The sequence below is a fragment of the Diabrotica undecimpunctata genome, chromosome 7 (assembly GCF_040954645.1).
Source record: "Diabrotica undecimpunctata isolate CICGRU chromosome 7, icDiaUnde3, whole genome shotgun sequence".
In the NCBI taxonomy this organism is placed as follows: domain Eukaryota; kingdom Metazoa; phylum Arthropoda; class Insecta; order Coleoptera; family Chrysomelidae; genus Diabrotica; species Diabrotica undecimpunctata.
In genome coordinates, this window is record NC_092809.1 from 141,441,526 (window position 1) to 141,467,351 (window position 25,826).

The 25,826-nt window shown below is 33.6% G+C and overlaps 1 protein-coding gene across 1 annotated transcript; it reads left to right on the forward strand.

Annotated features, from left to right (window-relative positions):
• The first annotated feature begins 101 nt into the window (after positions 1 to 101).
• On the forward strand, positions 102 to 25,826 carry MFS10 (major facilitator superfamily transporter 10). Its single transcript, XM_072538373.1, has 9 exons — positions 102 to 467; positions 522 to 724; positions 8,436 to 8,672; positions 9,669 to 9,756; positions 13,774 to 13,988; positions 17,417 to 17,578; positions 20,898 to 21,030; positions 22,700 to 22,941; positions 25,470 to 25,826. The coding sequence occupies exons 1-9, from the start codon at positions 365 to 367 to the stop codon at positions 25,605 to 25,607; spliced, it is 1,521 nt and encodes a 506-aa protein (XP_072394474.1). The 5' UTR covers positions 102 to 364; the 3' UTR covers positions 25,608 to 25,826.

Sequence of the window (25,826 nt, forward strand, 5' to 3'; positions counted from 1 at the left end):
TTTATTAAATATTTCCATTCATTTTTAGGTTGCCTGCCCGCTAATTCGACGTTTTGTGAATTGTGATTTGACATCGACTTGACATCAGTAAGCAGTTTTTATTTATTTTGGTTTTGTCATTGTCACGTTTTGTCCTAACTCGATGGTTTTGACGGTTTTGTCAGTAAAGTGACACTGGCGACACCTGACACTGACACCCACATTTACAAGTTTATTTTTTGGATTTCTTTGTTGATAATAAATTTGTAATCATATGCGAATGGAAACAATAAGTTTGAACTTTATCACATAATATTAAAAGTTATGAGTCACTTTTATTATAACTAGAGAAATTCCATTTAATAAAATTTTGCTTTAATTAAAAATGTATGTCCCTAAAGAAAATTCCGAAAACAATGGAGAAGAGAGTGATACTGAAAGTATTTATGAAGATGAAGACGAGACGACTAGAATTCTTCCTCCTGAGGGTAATTTTTTAACGAATTGTTAAGGAAATATGTAATGACATTTCTTTTTTTTAGTTGAAGATACCACAAACTGCTTAAAGGCCCGACATATTTTAGGTATATTGGGCTTTTTAGGCTTTGCCAATGTATATGCAATGAGAGTTAACTTATCAGTAGCAATTGTAGCCATGGTCAATACCACCCAACCCGTTTTCACTAATAACTCTTATGATCATTGTCCTGTTACAGACAATAGCACAAATACAAATGGCACTGTTGTAAGTAGATTTTTCTAATTAAGTAATCAATATGAACTACGAAAATTATTGTTAAATAATTTTATGTATGGAAATGTATCATTGGTATTCTCAATTATTTTTTTATGGCAATCAACATGTTAGTCACCAAATCAATTTATTTGAAATGACATTAGGTGTGAAGTATACATGGTAGATTAGTATTACAAAACCAAATTAATATTTTTATGAGAATTGATAACAATGCATGAATATTACATATTATGTATAATTATTATTCCATGATAACTAAAATCAGTTTTGCCTTCCTTCCTTTTTTTGTTGGTAATAAAATCGTAGGAGATTTGTTTATATTTGTTTGCCTATTGTATGATTAGCAGGTGATATTTTTGGGTCAATCTCCTTCTTAAATCCTCAATTATATCGAGAAATATAAAAGTAAAACTCTACAAAACAATAATACACCCAGTCCTAACATATGGTTCAGAATGAAAACATGTTAGGATGTTTGGAAAGAAAAGTACTAAGGTGAACCTATGGAGCAGTGAATGACAATAGAGTGTGGAGAAGAAGATACAACTTCGAAACTTTATAGAATATAACAGGAACCAGATATTGTAAAATATATTAAGATAGTCTGATGTGGACAGGGCAAGAAGAGGAAGGCCCAGAACTAGGTTCCTTGATAACACAGTTGAAGATATGAGAAATAAGGGAATATGTGCTTGGCAGAGGAAGGCTATAGATAAGAACAACTAGAGTGAAATTCTTGAGGCTAGGACCCAAATAGGGTTGTAAGTCAGTATGGTGATGATTTGTTTCTAATATTATAGTCTAGTTTTTCTTCTTGCAAGGTGATACTTGTATTGCCTATTATCATTTTTTTGTCATCAAAAGTAGATTTTGATTTTTAAAGTTTGGAACATCAATATAGTATTAAACTGGTTCTGAAGTTGACAGAACACAAAATTTTGTCTGTAGATTCATATATTTTTCATCATCCTCCCCTTTTCCCCCACTCTTTCTCTTTCAGTCTAGTCCTATGTCTCTTATAGTACCACCACCTAACATTATTCTCTTTCACTTTGTTTTTATGTTTGTGTTGGCAGTGTTTTAATAAGATACAAGTTATATTTCACTATTGGCAGTCAATGAGAAATATTTGGAAATTATGGTAACAGTTCGTTACAAACTATTTATAATAATTATGTGGTTTAATTTAATTTTCAGTTAAATTTAATTTATTTCTTTCTTATTTCTTTGTCAAATATCTGTTCCAAGTACTTTTCTTCCTTTGAATTGTTTTTTATTTCTTCAACTTTTCCTTTTTCCCTTGTTATTTTCTTTGTATTGCACACTGAAAAAAGCTCATCATAGAATATATAATCAGCTGATGATTATTGAATGCATTTGTATATATGTTTTAGATTATTATCCTATTTTCCTTTTATTAAGGTAAAAAAATAGTTTTTAAACTACTTTAAATAAAAAACGATCTCTATTATAAATTGTCCAACTAAGACAGATATAAAGAGATAAGAAAATAATTAAAAATAAGAGCAGAAGAAGGTATAATCTGCTGAAGTTGAATTTACTAAGCTAATAATTGATGGAGATGTATGAAAATGGGACAAAGCAAGTGGACAATTAGAAAAACAAATAATAAAGTATTTGGTGAAGGTAAATGGGGCTAGCAACTAGCAACAAATAAGGATAAGAATAAAAGAGTAAGGAAAAAACAAACAAATATGATAATGAGGCTATGAAAAAATAGTAACTACTTAGTAATATGATTAAAATCATAGGAGTTATGTCTAACAGCAGTTGTGTCTAGATGATTTTCTTCTTGCATAGAGTCATATTCTTATTCTTGTTCTCTATTATTGGTCTAAAAATGTCTACATACATTAAATGTTGGTTAAAAGAAGTGAAGTCTTTATGTCACAATCCTTCTCTCTCTCTCTCTCTCTCTCTCTCTCTCTCTCTCTCTCTCTCACACACACACACACACACACACACACACACACACACACACACACACACACACACAATCTACAAGTCCCTCTTTTTGAATGGCTCTCAAATTTTATAATTTGCTGTTATTTTTATCTTTCTATTTTGAGTCACAATTCAATTTAGCAGTTTTTATATTTTTTCTCTAATTTATCTTCTATATTAGGTAATCTTGTCTACTTATTTTCCACTCCTACTAAACTGTACATTTTCTTGTTTATTTCATGTTTTTTCGTCTTTTAATTCTAGATTTGTATGTAATACAATGAAGAAAACCTTTATTATGTTTCTATATTTCTGTTGACAATATTTTAATAGATATTTTTATATAGTTAGTAAACCCTATTCCCAGGAAATGACAAATTTTGAAAATTATGTTAACAGTTTGCTATAAACTGTTTATTTATACTACTTATATAATTTTTTTTATCACAGTTACTTCCCAAGGATTATAAGCATTGAATAATTTCAATATTTGTTAGTTTATTTATATCCACTAGGCACAATAACAATGTTGATGTGATAAATATTTTACATAATTTTAATAAGTGCCTGGATTATCTCATTTACTTAAATATAACAACAAGTGAATTACAAACAGTCGGATGGTGATAATGTATGGATTGTATGAGTGGCAATCACCTTTTATTTATAATTGTGGACTTTTTTGTGCTTTTAAAAAATGATTTGTACATTTTGCAATGAAGTGATGCAAATCATAGTTGAATGAATCTAAGAGGATTCATATTTGGCTATCTGGAAACCATACAATTTGTATATTTGCAACTATATTATTTTATCTACTGCACTAATTTCAATGAATTTACTCCACCATTATATAGAACAGTTTTTTAATAGAGCAATTCTGGCAATACAGAACAATATTTCAATTATCAGTCTTTGTACCTTCCTTTGAAAGTTTTATTATCATATCAAATCAAATCTGAGCTGAATTCAACACTATTGGAATTTGCTTGAACCATTATTGCTTAAAAATTCAGCTATCGAATTTAAGCAGAGGAGATGGTGAGAATTTTATTCAGGGGGTGCTGATTTGGGAAGAGAATACAAAAAATAAATAGGTACTATCAAAAGCCTGTCTTAAAATTAAACTCAGCCCTTCTGTTGTTATGTGAAATAGACATTTCCATTACCTTTTTGTTGAAGTGGAAAATTTCTCCAAGTAATGTTTGTTTATATAATTGATGGATTCGAATGTTTGTTTGATAATTTGGTCACAATTTCATTGTCACTAAACATATTTTTATAGATTTAAGATGTATTCTATCTAACATACATAAGTTAGTGTTTGAGGATGAACGATATAATGTACACCCATAATCTATTAGAGAGCGAATATAAGCTTTGTAAAACAAGAGCGAGTTGTTAACACCAGATTCTCATTTTTGTTTAGATATATCTTTAAATTTATTCACACCTTTCTCACATTTTACTTGTAGGTAGTCGATGTGAAAAATGAGTTTTCAAACGTTTTAATAAATATTTATTGCTTTCTCTGACGCTATATGATTAATATGGCGATTTTTATGAAAAAGTTTTTTACTAGTTGTCTTATCAAGTTAATTGTTCCATTAAAATTTAGTCGTGTTAAATAATGAGGTACAAAAGCGATATAGTGACTATTATTCTTAATTAGGATATTTAAACCAACTACTAGACAAAAATTTTCAACCGCAAGGAGAAATATCTCATAATAATAAAAGATAAGTGCTTCATGGTAGTACCTACTGTAACAATAGTTTTTTTTTATGAGAAAGGATTGTTAGCACTTTGCTCAACCTTCCAATTTTATCTGAATTTGGAACCGGCATTGGACGACAGTTCTTTTTCTTAACATGTCTTATTTCGAAGATTGAAATCATTAATTCGTACTCTGTTTTCTGTTATTCTTAGTAGTTGATTGGAAAGATATTAAACTAATTTCTGAGACAGCGGCGCCATGAAATTTATCTTTCTTGCATTAATTTCATTATTTTGCATTATAACTCGCACTAAGAACAGTATATGAAACAAAATATAAACAGAATGGACGAAAGTCAATTAACTAAACACATATTAAACTACAAACCGAGAGAAAGAAGAAAACTGATTAAAGTTGATTAGGAACCTGACGAGAATGGCAGACAGAAGGTGGAAAGGATTCCTTGCTGAGAGTCGCAGAGAAGGGGATGTTCATGAAAAAAGTTGTTTGGCATAAGTAAGAAAGATTGACAAAAAGTAAGGATAAGAAATTGGATGGAACATGTACACATGGATCGAAGAGAGTTAGGAAAATCAATAGAAAAATTCAATTGTGAGTTTTTAAGACCTTTTAATATATGTATATATATATATATATATATATATATATATATATATATATATATATATATATATATATATATATATATATGCTGTCACTATTTTTCCGGGTTTGACTCCGCGTTGTAAAATGCTGGTTTTCTTGAAAACCATTGTTTTGGCGACGTTTCGGCAAGGTCTCACTTGCCATTCTCAAGCCTGGTGGATCTACTTCTCGTCGTTACTCGATTAGTACTGGTCTAGACCAGACCAGGCTTGAGAATGGCAAGTGAGACCTTGCCGAAACGTCGCCAAAACAATGGTTTTCAAGAAAACCAGCATTTTACAACGCGGAGTCAAACCCGGAAAAATAGTGACAGCACATATAGCTCCCGCGGAAACCTCAAAACAAACATATATATATATATATATATATATATATATATATATATATTATATATATACATATATATATATATATATATATATATATATATATATATATATATATATATATATATATATATATATATATATATATATATATATATATATTTATTATGTTTGTTTGCCTTGTGGTCTTTTACCTTCTGGTTTTCCATCTCTTACTATTCGGACAAATCTCTCTCTTCCCATGCTGTTAATGTGTTCTCATGGTGTGGTCCCATTCTCGTCTTCTTTGGCATCCCCATCTGACGATATCATGTACTTTATACATGTCTCTGATTTGTGTATAAAGTCCGTTTTACAGCTTGCAATTATACCTACAAGACGCAAGAAAGTTGCCTACGAGCATGTGCAGTATGTCGTCAGCTGATTATTTCAGTTTGATAGTAAAAATATCGATATTAATTGCATTGCAAGCCGAGTTGCAAGCTGTCAAATCGCACATAAAGACTTGCATGAAAGTTAGTCACGCAAGAAATTGCAGCAAGTTTTCTTGCGAGCTGTAAAGCGGTCTTTAGGGATCCTGTCTCTTAAAGTTTTACCTGCTATCGCCCTCAGTGTTTTCATCTCTGTTGTTCTTAATATTTGCTTTGTAATTGTTGTTTCTGGTCTTGTTTCTATAGCATAGGTTAATATCGGTAGTACACATCTTATATCCACCAACAAGTGTTTTTTTCCTTCTATCCTCATGTTCTTATTTTTCCATATCACGTCCCTTAGGCATCCTGACACGTACGCTGCTTTATTAGCTTGTATGCGGGTTCCTTCGGAGATGTTTCCATAATACGATATTTGCGTTCCCAGATAGTTGAATTTCGATACTTGTTCTATTATTTCTTAGTTTATTACAATTTTGTATCTTACTGGATCCCTAGCAATAACAAAGGGTTTTGTTTTTATTGCCACGCTTCCAAAGCGTGGACCATTCGTTGTAGGTCATCTTCATTATTTGATATTATTACTGCGTCACCTGCGTAGCATAGAATCTTTATTGCTCTGTTGCCCATTTTGTACTCTGTTCCTGACTTTTTTACTTCTTTTATTAGCTTGTCCATTATCAAGTTAAACAATAACGAGCTCAAGCTATCACCCAGTCTTATTCCTGATTGAATGTTGACTTCCTCCGTTAGTTCGGTTCCTATTTTTATTTTTGTTTTGTGACCAGAGTTAATATCCTTTGTTATCTGTGTTATAGTGGCTGTTATAGTGTATGTGCAAAAGTTCAATCACATCTTGTAGTCTAGTACAATCGAAGACTTTAGTGAGGTCGATAAAACACTTAAATGCAGGTGTATTAAATTCTACTGCTTTCTCTTCTATTTGTGTTCAACTCAGATATCATCCGACAATATTTCGACCTTTTTGCTCCTAGTTAAGCTGCTTGAAAACGTCCTCTAGAGCCGTATAGAGAAATCGTATAGCATGGTCTCACTTCTCCCTGAATGTGTATTTGTTTGCGTATATGATTTAGCAGGATCTTATATCTCGAGTCTACTCTCGCGTATTCACAGTTCGACTGAATCATAGGTCTGTGATAGTCAAGAAATTTTGATAGTCAACGAATTTCTCTATGAATGTTCTGATATTCCACTATAGGTAGTAATAATTCTTGTGTCAAGGCCAGTGGAATTAAAGAAACTATAAGCAACCACAACCTAAGCGTTAGCATCCGATGGCGCTCTACGAAATGTTACATACTCTCTACGCTACTTTACGGAGTAGAGGAGTGGACGTTAACAGCAGCAACTATACAAATGTTAAAGGCTTTAGAAAGGTATACTGTGAATACCTCGAACAGACATAGTGACCAACACAGGTATTGACTCATTAAGATGAATGGGTAAAGAGATGGAATCATTAACAACTGTTAAAAAGAAGAAAGCGTCATATCTGGGTCATGTGTAGAAAAAATCCTGGCTGAGAAACTTAACGAAGTGTCTCACGGATAAAGATCAAGAGAGATTAAGATTATTCGAAGGGAAACTCCTCAAAAGAATTATGAACCTGATAAGAATGGAAAACTGGGAAGTGAGAAGAAATATGAACCATGAAATAAGAGATATAAAGGGAGAAGATATAGTTAAATTTATTAAAGTGTAGAGACTAAGATATCTGGGACACTAGGGAGAGAAGAAAAACGACCTACTGATTAAGAAGGTAACAAGATGGAAGCCATAAACTGAAAGACCAATGGGAAGACCTAGACAGAGATGGAAGGACCAGACCAGGAGAGATATGAAAATTCTAAAAGTGAGAAACATGAGGGACCTATGCTCAGATCGAAACGAGTGGAAAAATTTTTGTCGAAAGCCAAGTCATACAACAAACTGATAATATACAAGAAGAATGCGGAGTCATTCACCGCAATAAGCGAATTAAAGACCTCTAAGTAAGAGCGGCAAACATTTAATCTATAATGAGAGGACAATGACTACCACAAAGACATTTGGGACGATTTAAAAAAATTCACCGGAATATAGCAAGAAACGGGAAAAATGAAAAAAAGGAAAGAGGCTTAATTAGGCGAATGCAGATGAGATAGATTGATAGGTCAAATAACCAAAAGACCAGGATTTAAACAAACATATTGACCACCACAAGAGATGACGAGGTTCTGGACAATACTATTTTACTGAATAGAACGGCTACAGCGGTTTTTCTCCAAGACGTTAGATAAGTTGAATACTAATGAATGAACAAGGCTTGTAATTCCAAAACAGGCATCGAATTGCAATATTACCTTTTGTCTGAATTCATTTGACGTGTGCACTGTTCTCAGATATGTCGCATGATTTGAATCGCAGATGAATGCCACGGATGAGTATGGAGGAGACCAAAAGGAAGGTATGCTCGAATTTATATTGACGAGCGACTTCGATTTAGAAATTTTTCTAATAGAGCAGGTTTAAGAATAATCTTTAATTTTTCTGGGATTTTCCCATTAATTGTTACTTTAATTTTTCTTTTTTAGACACCGGGTGAATTCGACTGGGACGAAAAGACGCAAAGTATAGTGCTGGGATCGTTTTTCTACGGATATGTGCTAACTCAGGTGCCAGGCGGTCGATTGGCTGAGATTTTTGGCAGCAAGCGAGTATATGGAATAGGTGTTTTGGTCACTTCGATCTTCACTCTACTTACACCAATTGCTGCGAGAATGAACTTTACACTATTTATTATCGTTAGAGTTTTGGAAGGAATGGGCGAGGTAAGAAATTTTTCATTTATCTAAAATGCTTTTTCTACTGATATTTATCTATGAGATTGATTGTACAGTTGAGATAACAATTAAGCTTGCTATTGGTAAGAGTTATAAAACTTCATTCAGTAAAGAAACAAAATTCAACCTTTTCATCAACATGTATTATAGTTATATATCGATTCCAATTTCAATGCTCTTTTGTAGAACTATCTGCCGCTGGTTTCAAAGTTTCTTCCAGTTTCTTCAGTAAATTCTTCATCTGAGTACAAATATCTTGTCCTGAAAAAATTTTTTGAGATTTTTAAACAACCAATAGTAACTGGAGGCTAAATCTGAAGAATATCTACGGTGTAGAAGTAATTCGAAGTGCAATACACTTTCTTCTTCATTTGTAGTCATTTTCTCACAATTATCTCTCAGACAATAATGCTATATATGGCTCTTCGTTTCTCAAGAAAATTGATGAAAAAACTAATACGAGGCTACACTAAAAATTTTGCACAGAGCCATCTAGCGGAAGTTACTCGACTTCTTAAATGTAATTTTGTAAAACAACATTGATCTATTGAAAATCCATCGACGAGTTTAGCACCAAAAAATTTTCAAAACGATCAATTCAAAACAAGAAAAAAAATTTCTCATAAAAATTTTTGTACGATGTGCAGACAATGCATCCTGTATACAATCCTGACTCGTCACGTTCTGATTTCTTTGCGTTTTCGAGAATCAATCAAATTACAAGTTTTAAGACGCCGAATAGGCGGTCAAAGCATATAAAAATCTCATTTCTGAGATATTTATTTAGGACTGGCATAAATACTTCGACGATTCGTTTGTTCGAATGCAAAAGTGTATTGATCTTAGATGCGAATACTTTGAAACACAGCAAAGCTGTTTTTTTCGCAAAAATATACTTTCCTTCTGTTATTTGTGTAAAATTTTTGGTGTACGCCTCGTATGAGCATCTAAAGCACTTCTGAAATACAACAATGTTATTTTTAGGGTGTCACTTTTCCTTCGATGCACGCTATGTTAGCTAGATGGATTCCTCCTTTGGAAAGAAGCAAATTTGCGGCGTATGTTTATGCGGGTAAGTATTATATAAACGAATTATATGGAACCACAAAAAAAAAATATCGTAATTAGAGTAGGCTATGCATTAAACATTCCTTCAATCGGAATGTTAGTCACTTCCGCATAGCCTAATTTATTCTTTACAATTTTTTGCTTTCTTGAAAACACAAATTTAAAGAAAATAGTCTGATCTTAAACTCGTTTAATCTCTCTTTGTTACTTTTATAAAACATATTCGCTCTGTGCGTGACTGACGCGACACCTACCGCCTTCATCTGACAGTTTTGGAGTCTACCAATTTTCAGGTTAAACATATGACATTAATGACATATGTTTGACATTGTTAAATGCAGGCGAAATTGACAATTATTAATAATTAACTTTTTAACTATATTTTTTCAGTTTATGTACAAAATAAATGTAGTATTAAAAACTGGGTTTCTTAAAATTCATCATACTATATCTTTTTAAGCCCAAACGGAAAAGAAAAGTTAAAAATCTAGTACTGGCAAATCAAGTTTTTCACGTGAAAGAGCATATAATTAAAAACAGTAATAGTAAAAGTTATGATATAAAAGTCATCAGGCACTCTGCAGTTAGCTTGAAGCCTTATAAAATATCATTTAAGGTAAATTATTTAAATATTTCCTATTTTAATTGCATAAAAATGATGTTATGTGATATTTACTTTTTCATATTAATCGCACGGATCCATCTTTTTCTTTTCTCTAATTTATATGTAATCTTTGGAAACCTATAAAAACTACACTTGCTATTTTTGCTATTATGAGCACAATTAAATACGCAATATATATTTGCACACATTTTTGATAAAATTTATGCGTATAAAGACTCCAATTGTGTCATATTTCGCCGCTACGCACGCTGGCATCGTTTCAAGGTACCCCTACCATGGTCACACACGGAGCGAATAGGAGTGTGGTCTATTTCCAATGTGATAGTTCGGAATCATAAGCAAATTCCGCAAAATGAGTTAACACAAAAAAAGAATTACTTTAGAGTCGACAATTAAAATGGTGCCATTGGTGTGTTTGCGCCGATTTGGGCACTCTTTAGTCAAAATTAATTATTAGTGTTCTGTAGTGTCTGACAATCGCCATTTACTTTTAAATTTGTGTGGAAATAATATTCGATAATTTTTGCTTTTTGCTACATTACATGCCATTTTTACTTAATCTTCTCAAACTAACTTCTAAAAATATACGTCTCTAACCAAAAAACATGCATTATTTGTGAGTAATGTCACAGTCTACCCTCATTTTATCGATGACGTCGTAGTATTATTATGTTACATAATTCCCAAGTGCACGTGAAAAAATTCAGTTTTCGTAGATCTCAACCAGGTGACTTCGAAACTATTACCACGTTTTTTTTACAAATTAATTTCAGTTAAAAGTTTATTTTAATTAAAATTAACAATCATGACATTAAATTGATCTGTTCCTTTTGTGTCGGTTTTTGTACCTAACTTCACTACACAAAAAGTTGTCGCTTGTTTAATAACCTATGAAATGGTTAGGTATATACTGCACTTCCTTGTTTTTCAATAAAATTAATTTAAAGCCTTTGATCAAATCAGTATAGTCCCATTTTTACCATCAGTATCAGAGATTGGACATAATTAATTTAAGGCAGCATGAAGATAGCTTCAAGTGAAGCTTCACAGAACGAACTATTGGTGTTTGGCAGTGTTGCCATATATTTATAATGTATATGTAATATGCTCCAAACAGCGATGTATCGTTGGCTTCAAATATAAAAATCTTTTAAAAAGTACATTTCTATTATATTGGATATGTATTCTGCAATTTTTAATTTATATAAAACACGAACGAATAAATATTTGTTTCCAAGTTTCCAAAGCAGTTGCCAGATTGCAACAGATGTCTTTTTAACTTTATTATTCATACTGAAATTTTACTATTTGCTTTTCAGAAACTGTTTTAAAACTATTTCCTTTTTTTTGGTAATTCTAAACTATTATTTTTTATATAAAAATAAATAAGACGATCATAAAAGCAATAAGAAAAGACATAAGAAACTACAATGTAGAAAAAACAAAACAGGCAATAGAGCAAAATAAGAACATGAAAGTTTTGAAGAGGAGCGTACAAAAGGGGAAAATAGAAATTAACAAACTGAGAAACAGCACTGGAGAAGAAACAACGAACAGAGATGAAATATTAAGAATAGTCGAAGAGTTCTACACAGAGTTATATAGATCAAGAAAAAAAGATAACAATACGGAACCTCCAATTACACTAAAAACTGGGGTATTAAACCAAGGATCAGATTTAATGCCCGATATAACAAAATCAGAAATCAAAGAAGCCCTGAAGAAAATGAAAAATAATTGAACCTCGGGTGAAGATGGAATAGTATCAGAAGCACTAAAAATTGGAGGGGATGTATTACTTGAAAAAATTAAACAACTTTTCAATATCTGCCTTCACAGCGCCAATATTCCAACAGACTGGACCAACGCTACTATGATTCTATTACACAAAGCAGGAGACAAAGCAAATTTAGAGAATTACAGACCGATTAGCCTCCTCAGCCATATATATAAGTTGTTTACGCGAATACTAGTTAAGAGAATGGAAAGAAAATTAGAGACTTATCAACCAAGGGAACAGGCAGGATTCCGAAAAAGTTACGGAACAAATGACCATCTACAAAGTATAAAAACCCTAATAGAGAAAGCAGTGGAATACAATAAACCGCTAGTTCTAATATTTATCGATTTTCACAAAGCCTTTGACACAGTTGAGCTAAGCAAAATATTACAGGCACTTAAAGAATGCAGGCTAGATTATAGATATACTAAATTATTATACAAAATATACCTGCAGGCAACAACCACTGTCAGATTACATACTAACAGTAATCGCATAAAAATAGAACGGGGGGTTAGACAAGGAGACCCAATGTCACCTAAACTTTTTAATACGGTGCTAGAACATGCTTTTAAGAGTTTGGATTGGATGACAAAGGGAATAAAAATAGATGGAGAATATCTAAACAACTTACGTTTCGCCGATGATATACTTATAATAGCTGAAGATCTAGGTATGGCAAGAGATATGGTACAGGAACTCGTTGTGGCTACAGAAAGTGTAGGTTTAAATATAAATATCTCGAAAACAAAAATCATGACCAATTTGGTACCCAACCAGAACATCAGTATTGGTGGGAAAGAAATAGAACTCGTAGATTGATATAAATACCTGGGACATGAAATTATGATTGGCAGGGATAAACAGACTCATGAACTGAAGAGAAGAATCGGCCTTGGGTGGGCAGCATTTGGAAAACTGAGAGAAACTTTTAAAAGTGAACTGCCCACATGCCTAAAGAGAAAGGTATTTGATCAGTGCGTCCTCCCAGTCTTGACGTACGGAGCAGAAACACTTACATTAACAAAAGCAGCAGCTACCAAACTGAGAGTCACGCAGAGAAGAATGGAGCGGTCCATGTTAGGAATAACCCTGCGAGGCAGAATAACCAACGAAGACATCAGGAGAAGAACCGGAGTGACTGACATCATCGAGAAGATAGCCAGACTAAAATGGAGATGGGCAGGACACATAGCCAGAATGACAGATGGGCGATGGACAAAGAGGTTATTGGAATGGAGGCCAAGGGAAGACAAGAGAAGCGTCGGTCGACCACCTACAAGATGGACTGACGATTTAAGAAGACTCAATAAAAACTGGATGAGAGCGGCGCAAGATAGACGGGGTTGGAAACATGAGGAAGAGGCCTATGTTCAGCAGTGGACTCTTGAGGCTGGATGATGATGATGATTTTTTATATATCATATTGCTTTTGATTGTATGCGTTTTATTTTTAATTGTAAATTTCAACACTGCGAAACAACACTATTTCATGCCCTAAAGCTTCATTTGAGTCTATCTTCATTCTGTCCTAATATTAATAATATCCAAAAGATCTTTTATTTAAGTTTTGTTTTACTTTTTTATTATCTTTTTTGTATATATTTTACTTTCAGGTACCAATTTTGGAACGATCCTTTCGTTACCAATATCCGGATGGCTGTGTTCCCTAAAATTAGATAATGGTTGGCCTTTAAGTTTTTATATTTTCGGAGTATTGGGCATCGTCTGGTACTTATTTTGGATACTGTTAATATACGATACTCCAATGTCACATCCAAGGATCGATCCGCAGGAGAAAGCTTTTATTTTAGCAAGTATAGGACCTCAGGTATGTTACTTGACATATATTGGGCATTTCCTTATAAAACCGGTGCATATCATTCAGTTTTGACGTTGACAATTTCGCACAGTGTAAGGAATTATAAAATGAGGAAAATGTATGATTATTATTATAAATTCATCTATTCAGAGTCGAATTATGAAGATCACAAAATCACAATCACAAAAATAATTAAGTACAATGAAAAATTTTAAAATTTATAAATATAGAAGTAAATTATCAAAATACAAAAAATACCGATTGACAGTTGAATATTATAAAGCATAAAACAATATACTATTAAGATGGTTGTCCAAATTGAGGTCCTTTCACCCGAATTTTTTTTTTGATTTTTGACCGGCATGACAACCACTGAGTACGAAGTTGACGGGTTTACTTTAATGTTTTAGAAACGAAAATAATTTTTTCCTTCTGGGTTTTTTAGTCCAGTTGTCGGAGATTTGACCCCTAAAAATCATATGAACAAGCTGAATTTTGCATAGAATATCAATTGTGGACCACAAAAAAGATGCAAAAAAGTTTACCACTTTTACCCCCTAAAACCGCCCTCGTAGATGGGTAAAAACTCAAAAAAAAAACGATTTACCAAAGTCGTTTTACCAATCGACTTGTACGCTGTAGAAAAAAAATTTTAAATAAAAAATGAAGCTGAGATAATTCTGGATAAAAATGTTACTTAGCACTTTTTCTATAGAATGAACCGTTCTCTCAGAAACAACGCTTGAAGTGACCGGCGATTTTAAATGTCAGTTGGGGCCGCGAAATCAATGTCAAATAAAATGTGTATCAAGTTGAAGTCAAAAGATATCAAAAATTCGATATCTTTTGAACAGAGTGTGCTATCGACAAAAATCAAAATGCGTTTTAAAGATAAAGAACGCAGAGCTTTCTTGTACATATTTGTATTTTACTGGAAATCTGTTCAATAAATAAACATTTCGCGATTTTTGCCATTTTTACAATTCTCGTGAGCTCAATAAAATTCATTACTTTAATTAACCGGTCATTGGAATGATCATCTACAAGTTATAAAAACGCTAATAGAAAAGTGTACAGAGTATAAGAAGCCTATCTTTCTTATATTCGTAGATTATGAAAAGGCGTTTGATACTATAGATCATCATAAAATGCTTCGAGCATTGGCTGACTGCCGCATTGACTACCTATATATCACCTTGATTAAAAGTATTTACGAAACTGGTACAGCTTGTGTCCGCCTTCATGAAGATACCAAGAAGTTTCGAATAGAACGTGGAATTAGACAGGGTGGTACTATCTCCCCTAAATTGTTTACAGCTGTTCTTCAATATATGTTCAAGCGAATGGAACGAGAGGATAACATGGGAATTAATATAAATGGGGAAGATCTGAACCACCTAAGATTTGCCGATGACATCGTTTTAATATCTGATAGAGTTGATAAAGCTACAGAAATGCTGCACACGCTCTATAAAGTGTCAAAAACAATTGGTCTTAAAATTAACACCTCAGAGACAAAATTTATGACCAACCTTGTAGTCAGCGGTAAAATTCTGATTGAGAGCCATAGTAGTCATAGTCCAAGTAATAGCTTCCAAATATCTAGGGCATGAGATTCGCTTAGGTCGAGATAATCAGACAACTGAAATACAAAGAAGGGTAGGTCTCACATGGAGCTGCCTTTGGTAGATTGAATAACATTTTCAAGTCTATTATCCCAGTTTGTTTAAAAAGAAAGGTTTTTAACCAGTACGTTTTACCGGTTCTTACATATGGTGCAGATACACTGACTATGACAAAAAGAACAATAGATAAAATAAGAGTTACACAACGCGCTATGGAAAGATCAATATTAGGTAATACCATCAGAGATAAAGTACCAAACCTAGAAATAAGAAGAAGAGCAGGAGTCACAGATGCAGTTGAAAAAATAGCTATGGCTAAATGGGCTTGGACCGGACATGTTACCAGATTAACGGTTGATAGATGGACCAGAAACATTCTGGAATGGCGACCAAGGCAAGAGGCATATCGAAGCAGAGGACGACCACCGATTAGATGGACGGATGATATCAAGCGCATCACCACAAACTGGATGCAGGAAGCTCAAGATAGAAATAGGTGGAAAATTTTACGGGAGGCCTACGTTCAGCAGTGGACAAATATAGTCTAATTGATGATGAGTGAAATTTCGATTTTTAGAGGCCAATCTTCAAAACAGTTGTGGCAACAATATGAGGCATTTGAAATATGACTAAAAAACGCAGAATTTAAACTTTTACATTACAAACAATCGCACGTCACGGGAAATGCCTCCAAGAATATGGTTTTGCGTGTAATTTGTAGCAGAAGATGAGTAGTTTTAAAAAATGTATTAATGTAATTAAAAATGAGCAGTTTTAAATGTTTCAGATCGTTTGTAATGTGAAAGTTTAAATTCAGCGTTTTTAAGCATATTTCAAATGCCTCACATTTGTTGTCAAAACTCAAAACTAAAATTTCATGTTATAGTTTTCCAAGATTAGGCCCTAGTTATCGAAACTCCATACTGGTTGGTTAATAAAAGGGATATTGATCTCATGAGAATCATAAAAATTGGCAAAAATCACGCCACGTTTATTTATTTAACACATTTATACAAACTCAGTTTCTTTACGACAAAATACAAAAATTGCGTACAAAAGCTGCAGTGTTTACCTTTATAATGCATCTTGATTTTTGTCGATAGGACACTCGGATCAAGAGATATCAAATTTTTACCGTCGAGCTGATACAAATTTTATTGAACATTGATTTCGCGCGCGTAAATGACAATAAAAATTGCCGACCGCTTCAAGCGTTTTTTCTGATAGAACGGTTCATTCTGCATAAAAAATGCTGATAAACATTTTTGTTCAAAATTATCTTAGTTACATTTTTTATTTGAAACATTTTTTTCTATGGCTTACAGATTCTTGGTAAATCGATTTTTTTCCGTTTTCCCCTCTCTACGAGGGGGGTTTTAAGGGAAAGCCCGAGGGTAAAAGTGGTAAAGTTTTTTGCATTTCTTTGGCGTCCTAAAATTGATATTTTAGTTTGATATCAGTTTGTTCGTATGATTTTAAGTTAAGAGGTTCAGTGGCATTTTCGTCTCTGACAACTGGAGTATTTCTTAATTTAATTATGAGGAATTATGCTACAAACAAAAATTTTATAATATTTATGTAAATTTAGAACCAGACTAATTATATAAGATTGTTACATACTGTCATACATACTTTATTTCACCTATTAATAATGAGTGGTAGGAATTTTTGTGTTGTACGTTTGTTTTCGATAATGCTTCTGTCAAAATGTTCCCAAGCGCAGGGAATAAACTGTTGGAAAAAACAAATATAATATTAATTTGTAAATAAACTCGTAAATAAATTTGTTAATTTGAAACTTCTATTTTTTAGGACGACCGTGATAGGTCTTCAATACCATGGAAACATATGTTACGGTGCATGCCTTTATGGGCTATATTAGTAACACAATGTGGTCAGTCTTGGGCATTTTACACCCAGTTGACAGAACTACCAACGTATATGGCACAAATTTTACACTTTGATATACAATCGGTAAGTATCGTTATACAAAAATTCGTACAGTACAGCTTAACGCTCACCAATTATAACGTGGCCGGTGGCAGTACACTAAGTGTAAAAGTTGTGTTACCTACCATGTCACATTCGGTGAGCTGTAGTTTATTTTGTCTACATCATCTTCAAAATAGTTAAAAGTTAGAATGTCGACGTTCGACTCAATTAGAATCAATTCGGGGAAGAGTGATGCCTTGATAGGTTATGGACACAAGAAAGCGATATAAAATCTGACGTGATTGCTGTATAGACACCGCAAAAGAATAGAATATGTCTTAAACTCATCGCTCCCCTGTAAATCCCATAAGAAAATTCATAAGGTTCATACTGGTAATTTTTTCATCATTTCAAGGTCCCGTCTGAACGTCTCGCAATTTTGTAACATTTTGGTATAAAGCATGACATTTGACGTGATCTTGACAAGATAAAAATGACCAGAATGAACCTTATCGTTCTCTTATAGGCTTTAACATGTTGGAATGAGGCCGGTTCTAGCCTATTTACTTTTCCGGTTTGTTAGATTGTGTAGCAGAATCCTAATTTGCTTCTTGATAGATAAATACCATTATCTATAATTCGATTGAATTCTGAAGGAGCATTTTTATTTATTTATACACGGGCATTGCCCACTATTCTACAAAATTTTTAAAATAATATTTTTACATGTAGATATACATGCCATAGAAACACAAGGTAAAAAAATTCAAAAGCAAACATGCTAAGCATTAATACACACATACATATCATAATTTTTACTAAAACTACTTAAAATAAAAGCAAAATAAAAAAAAATCACTTGACATTGTAACGTAACAAAAAACTTCCAGGTTTCAATATTTTTATTTTTTTAATTTCGTGGCATATCCCGTATATTCAATCATTTCTCTGCCGTCCAATCTCTCAAGATTTTTTTATGAGCAGTTTGCAAATTTTAATACTAAAAAAAAGTCCCGTTTATCATCATCATCCAGCCTTCTGCATCCAAAGTTGAACATAGGCCTCCCCTAATTTCTTCCAGTTCTATCGGTCTTCAGCGATTCTTTTGACATCGTGTAGGTGCTCTACCTCTGCTTTCTGCCTGCTCGTAGTCTCCACACTTTAATTTTTTGGGTCCACCGCCAGTCATTCATTCTGGCCACATGGCCCGCCCAGCGCCCAGTTCCACTTCAACCACGCTATGTGCTCTATGATATCTGTGATCCCTGTCCTTTTTCTTATTTCCTGTTTCTAACTCTGTCTCCGAGAGTCAGTCCAAGTAACAACCATTCCATTCTTCTTTGGGCTACTCTGAGTTTGGTTGCTGTGGCCTAAGTTAATGAAAGTGTTTGTAAAAGTTCCGTTAGCCCTAAATATTTCCTTTGAAATATTCTAAATAATGATCCCTTTTAAGATGCGGTTTATTATCTGCAAAGGGCACAGCTATTCCCTGACAACCTCGGTCTAAAGTCAAGCTTTGTTGAACGTAGTCCCCGTAAACCGTTAATTGAATCAAGGTACTTTTTTTCTCTAATATAAATATACCTAATTTTTCGAGTCCAGTTATTTTTCCATCTGCCGCTGAAAAAGATATAACGTTCGATGTCACCATCTCTGTCGAATGACCCTTTTCTTAATTGGGCAAGATCTGGTATAATTATCTTAAATATCTCTTTTTTATTTTTGTATTTCTCCTTTACAGTGTGTCAATTATCTTTTTTTAAGGGTTTTTTCTTTTTGTAAAGTAGGTTTTTTCTCACGAATTTTTACATGCTCGTATCCCAGATGGTTACAATAATAATCTGCGTTACTTTTTTTTATCAATTTGGAGGTAATTCACGAGAAAACATTCTTTTGTATACCAAAAAATTTTGATGCTAACACTTTCTTGGTCAATTTCTAGAACCGAACTCGTTTCGGAGTCGAAGTACCGGATTCACAGCGCTCGTTTGGTTTAGGATCATCTTGGTAGTCCAAAGTCTTTTCCATACTGGTAAAACGAAGCATTAGATTCTTTTTCTTCTTTCTAAAACGCTCCAAAGGTTGCTGAGAAAGTCACACAGCTTTGCAAAATCCCAAACTTCACCAATTCATCCCAAGTCAATATATTGATCACACTGCCTAGTAAGATCTCTAGGGCTTCTACTAAGTCTCCCTCAGTTATTAGACGATTATACAATACCATATTCTTTAATTTCTGCAATACATTGACAGATCTACACTTTTTATCAACCAGTGGTACCATCTTTAGAATAATAAAAAAACTCATTCTAGATTGTGTGTGTGTGTGTGTGTGTGTGTGTGTGTGTGTGTGTGTGTGTGTGAGAGAGAGAGAGAGAGAGAGAATTTTATCACCGATCTGGTTGGTATAGAGGATATTATTTCTCCTTTACCCTAGACTCTACATTTGCTGTGTTTTGCATATATACACCCCGTTCTCTGAATCTGGAAATGATATTCCTCCTCCAACTTATTTTTTTGGTCCAGTTGATCTATTTTACTGGAATAACTGGTCTGGGTTCTCCTGAAGTAAGATAAATAACTGAATTAAGCAGGAAATTTAGTATTTTCCAGTCATATATAGTGTCTTACTCTTAAGCTTAGTAATCTGGAACTGGACGATAATGGTTTCTAATGCTGTTTTTGTCATCTACTCTACTATCTGGGCATTATAATGTAGCAGCTTATTTTTGAAGAGTCCATAGTCTAAATTGGAAGGTGTGTACGTGTTTGCCCATGCAGCGAGATCTGTATAGAGCCACATGTCCAAAATAGAGACAATGTAGTCTGATGAATTGATTTGTTCAGCCTGAAGATGTTTCTTCACCTATTCAAGTAATCTCTCTGAGTTTCATGATATAGAGTGGTAAATGTCCACAGTAGGATTGGTGGATTGTACAGTTACCCCTTGTAATCGCCCCATACGACAGGCAGAAGTTACATTGGAAATATTCTACCGTTGCACATACATTTAGCTCTGAAGAAAGGATTCGATAGTAGATGTTTGAAAACATGTCTCAGAAACATTCCAAATCCTATGATTTTGAGAAATTTATAGAAATTTGGCAAAAGCGACATCCGCCAATAAATCAACAGTACACAACATGACATTAAAATGTGCATTAAATCTTATATACAGTTATTACCATAATGTACATCAAACGTCAATTACTGTAAAGTTTTATCGCGCAGATTTTAAAAAAGACCTATTCTAGTGGCATTGGTTAAATAAATCGTAAAATTTCGCAGATACCTACTGTAACCTAGCCATAATTTCCGTTTGCTGTAATATTGTATTGAAATAAATTCTTCGTTATTTTAGGATGCTTTGCTTTCGGCTGTTCCATATTTCACAAGTTGGATTGGAGGTATATTGTTCAGCATATTCGCTGATTGGTTACTTAGTAAAGGGTACTTATCGCTATCAACATCATACAAGGTGTTCAATTCCGTAGGTAAGTTATTTATACAAAATATATTCTTTAATTATTTTCTCTATTTATTGATGAAAAAAATTTATACCGCAAGGAAAACAGTAAATATTTGTACTGTGGTGAGGAAATTTATAAAGGGAAAAAAAGCAAACCTCAAGATGCTGTTACCTTTTTTCCTGCAAGTACGAGGCATGTTTTTTAAGTAAGTACCGTTTTGCGATTCCGCCGCCGCAGCGCTACGGTCGGCGTTCCGCGCATGAGCGCTGGTTACCTACATCTCTTGTCTATGCACTGACGCCATTACAGTCTGATTCTTCATTGTATACTTGTTTACTCCAGTGTTTAAGATGCCTCCAACAATCGTGAGTCACGCTGATTGTGAAGTACGGGCTGTTATACGATTTCTTAGTGCTAAAGGCGTAAAACCGATCGATATTCATCGTGAGATCGTTGAAGTTTACGGACAAAACATTATGAGTGATGGAATGGTAAGGAAATGGGTGAGAGCATTTAAAGATGGCCGCACAAATGTGCATGATGAAGAACGGAGTGGGCGTCCTTCGGTCGTTAATGAAAATTTGGTGCAGAAAGTGGACGAAAAGGTGAGAGAAAACAGACGCTTTACAATTTCATCATTGTCCGACTGCTTTCCTCAGTATTCTCGTAGTGTTTTGTATCGCATTGTTACCGAGAACTTGAATTACCGGAAATTGTGTTCACATTGGGTTCCAAAAATGTTGACGGATTTGCATAAAACCCAACGTTTAGGCAGTGCATTGACTTTCCTTGAGCGGTACCACAGTGAAGGTGAAGATTTTTTAGACCAAATTGTTACTGGTGACGAAACGTGGGTGGCCTACGTCACACCAGAATCGAAACAACAATCCATGGAATGGCGACATTCATCATCACCCAAAAGAGTGAAGTTTAAGCAAACAATTTCTGCCCGGAAAATCATGTGCACAGTTTTTTGGGACAGAAAAAGAGTATTGCTAGTGGAGTTTCTGCCTCGTAATGAGACAATCAATGCAGCGTCTTATTGTGAGACATTGAAAAATCTGCGTCGTGCAATCCAGAACAAAAGACGTGGCAAGTTGAGTAAGGGTATCGTTTTGCTGCATGACAATGCCCGTCCACATGTGGCTAATCAGACCAAAGATCTCATCAAATCATTTAAATGGGAAACTCTAGATCATCCTCCATACAGCCCTGATCTGGCGCCAACGACTACCATTTGTTCCAGCACTTGAAGAAACACATGGGCGGTCAGCGTCTTCAAGACGATAACGAAGTCAAAACATTTGTGATGCAGTGGTTAACAAGTCAGGCGGCAGAATTTTATCAGGAGGGTATTCAAAAACTGGTGCCACGTTATGACAAGTGCCTCAATATTCACGGAAATTATGTAGAAAAGTAGATTAAGGTACAGGCTTTCATGTAAAAATAAAATTATTGCCATATCTTTGCACGTCTTTTTTCAATTCCAAAACGGTACTTACTTAAAAAACACGTCTCGTACTTCAATTAAAGTCGTTGTGTGATAAAGAGTGTAACTAAACACTAAATTTTAGTAAACTTCTTCAAACTTCCAAAATTTATTCTGTCAGCGGCGTCACACAAACATATTTGCTACAATTTAATAAATTAAATATGAAGCGCTTTAATTTATTGGTATTGTGTTCCATTTTAGCGTCAGTTATTCCTTCTATTGGATTACTCGGCGTAGCATACGTGGGTTGTGACAAGGTAGCAACCCAGCTGCTGCTGGCTCTTACAGCTACGTTCGGCGGTGCTGTATATGCAGGGAACCAAATGAATCACATCGCGTTGAGTCCACAGTATGCAGGTACTATGTACGGAATTACTAACTCTGCAGCCAATATGTGTGGATTTTTGGCTCCGTACGTGATAGGGCTTATAATACAAGGACAGGTAAGTGTCTACACAGTCTCCCCAATGTTCTATTTTGCTTGATAATAAAATTTTGTCGTACTCTATTTTTTGTAATTTTTTTTTTTGGCTTATCATCTTTGGATTAAAATAATCGTAATTGATGTATCAAGTAACAACTAAAATCATATTTATTGTGTATATCCAAAATACACACGTGTACCTACATATAAAGATAAGAAGGACACCTAAGCATATTTTAACTTGATTTTTGCATTAGTCACATTCTAACATTACCAATTTATATACTCTGTAATTATGAATTGCCTAGCTGGGTTTAAGTGACTTGCTTTAGATTTGATTATCATCTATTTTTAGTGGCAAATTTTTGATAAAATGGGCACAAGAATTATACATTAATACTGATGGCATCACTGAAATTCTCTTTTCTAAAATAGTTAGTTTTTTATTTTAGTTCATTTTGCAGGACAATACATATACACTACTCTCCAAAATTAACGCACGACGTCAAATGTAGTATGATTTCGAAGCTATTTTTCTGTTGAACTGTTGATTGGATGATGTTTTTATTTTCACGTTATAGGGACAATTCTAAGGAATTATCGTACCAATGTTTTCTGAGAAATATCGACGTTTTAATTATATACGGAGTGTAAAAATAAAGTTATGTTTTTTCTTCTTATTTTGCAGCACCCTGTGGAATTTATTAGAAAAAAACGCTACATCTTATTAATATTTTGAGATAGCTTCATTCTTTCTCAACATTTTCGTTAAAAAATCATCTTGATTTCTCTATTATCAAAAGAGAAAAGTACGTTTTAAGCATTAATTTTCTACTCTCCAAAAATAACGCACCTCCTCAACTGTACCACAATTTTTAAGCTATTTTTCTAAGTAATTACTGTTTTAATGTTTTCTGAGAAATCTCAACGTTTTACCTTTATAGGGGTGTATGAATAAAGTTGTGTTTTTTTGTCGTATTTCGAAACACCTTGTAAAATTTAGAATTCGAAACAAATGCTACATTTGATTCATGTTGTAAGATAACCTCATTTTTTTTTTTCAAAATTTTCGTATGAAAATCATCTCGATATCTTTATTATCAAAAAAGAAAAGTAAGTTCAAAGCATAACGTAATTTTATTGAATTGTAATACTCATTAATGAAAGCAGTTACACTGACAATATTGTTTACAATTCACCATGTACATATGTACCGTATTTCAAGAAATCTGAGCCGAGATGAATATGTGCAGGCAATTACTTTAGCTGATACAGGGTTAAGTTATCGTAAAATAGGCTTAAGGTTAAGAGTATCTCATACTACAATATCACGAGTCATTCAACGTTTCCGAGAAACAAACGACCATACGAGACGGCGTAGACAAGGAAGAGGAAGACTCACAACACCACGTCAAGATCAGTTTATTAGGCTTCGTGCTATATGAGAACGTTCTGACACAATGAGACATTTACAAATGCAAGTGGCAGATGTTCATAATATTCAAATTAGTAGGAACACTATACAAAGGTCTTGTTGAACAAAATTTGCATGTCAGGATATCAGTCAGAGAACTACATAGTTTTAAACGTTAATAATCGTAGAAGTAGGTACCTAGATTGCAACTTGCCAGAGACCACATTGACTGGAATGTTGATGACTGGGAGCACGTGTTGTTCACAGATAAATCGAGGTATTACTTATATAGCTCAGATAGACATCTAAGACTTATTCGACTTCCAAGAGAACGCTATGAACAGTATAACATAAGACCTATGACTTTATTCAATGGAGGATCTGTAATGGTTGGTCCGTGATTATTTGGACAAGTTTGGGAAACAAACAATGAACTGGCCGCCCTGCAGCCCTGATCTAAATCCTCTAGAGAATTTGTAGGAGATTATTGATCGTGAACTGAGGAGCCGATAACCACTATCTGTCTTTTAAGTATGCCTCGTCGCTGTGAAGAAGTGATTAGAAATAGTGACGGAAATACTCGTTAAGTGTTTTTAGGAGAGGGAACTTGTTAAAAATTATTAAGGTTATATTTTCTTACGCTTTAGTTGTATTAAATGTCAATAAATTTTATGCAAGGAATGTTTTCTTTGCTTTAAACGTCTATAACAACTTGTTACAGTGAAAGTTCTGTATAATCGTTGATAATAGAGATATCGAGATAATTTTTTACCAAAATGTCGAGAAAAGATGAAGCTATCTTGTAATATTAACAAGATATGAAAAAACATAACTTTATTTTTACCCCCCGTATACGTGTAAAACGTTAATATTTCTTAGAAAACATTAATACAGTAATTTCTTAGAAATAGACCCATAATTTGAGAAAAAATCATTGAAATCCAATCAACGGTTTAGAAGAAAAACAGCTTCAAACTTATGATACATTTGCATTTCATGTATCATATGCAGATGATGCATGTGCATTAATTTTGGAGAGTAGTATATAAAATAATTCGTGAGCAATATCATACTTGTGCAAAGACCCAACTAATAGACTGTAAATGTGTGAATAATGATTTTCTTGTTTAAAGGAAACCCTCGGACAATGGAGAATGGTCTTCTACCTTGCAGCTGGCATTAACATCGGCACAAACTTATTCTACATCATGTTCGCCAGCGCCAGGGAAAGATCTTGGTCGAGGTCTCGACGTTTGAGCAACATCAACTGACAAGCACTGTATCTCGCCATGATGGTCGATGCCTAGGCAATTTTTGTATGATATATTAGGTAGTATTAATAAGTACAATATTTAATTTTATATAAAAATAGGGTAAAATAATCTTAAGAGAACAATGTGATCGAATATTTTTATTCCTACTGTAAATTATGAACCTTTATATTCCAAAGTTATCTATTAGATAATATATAATTTATTTTCGATACTCCA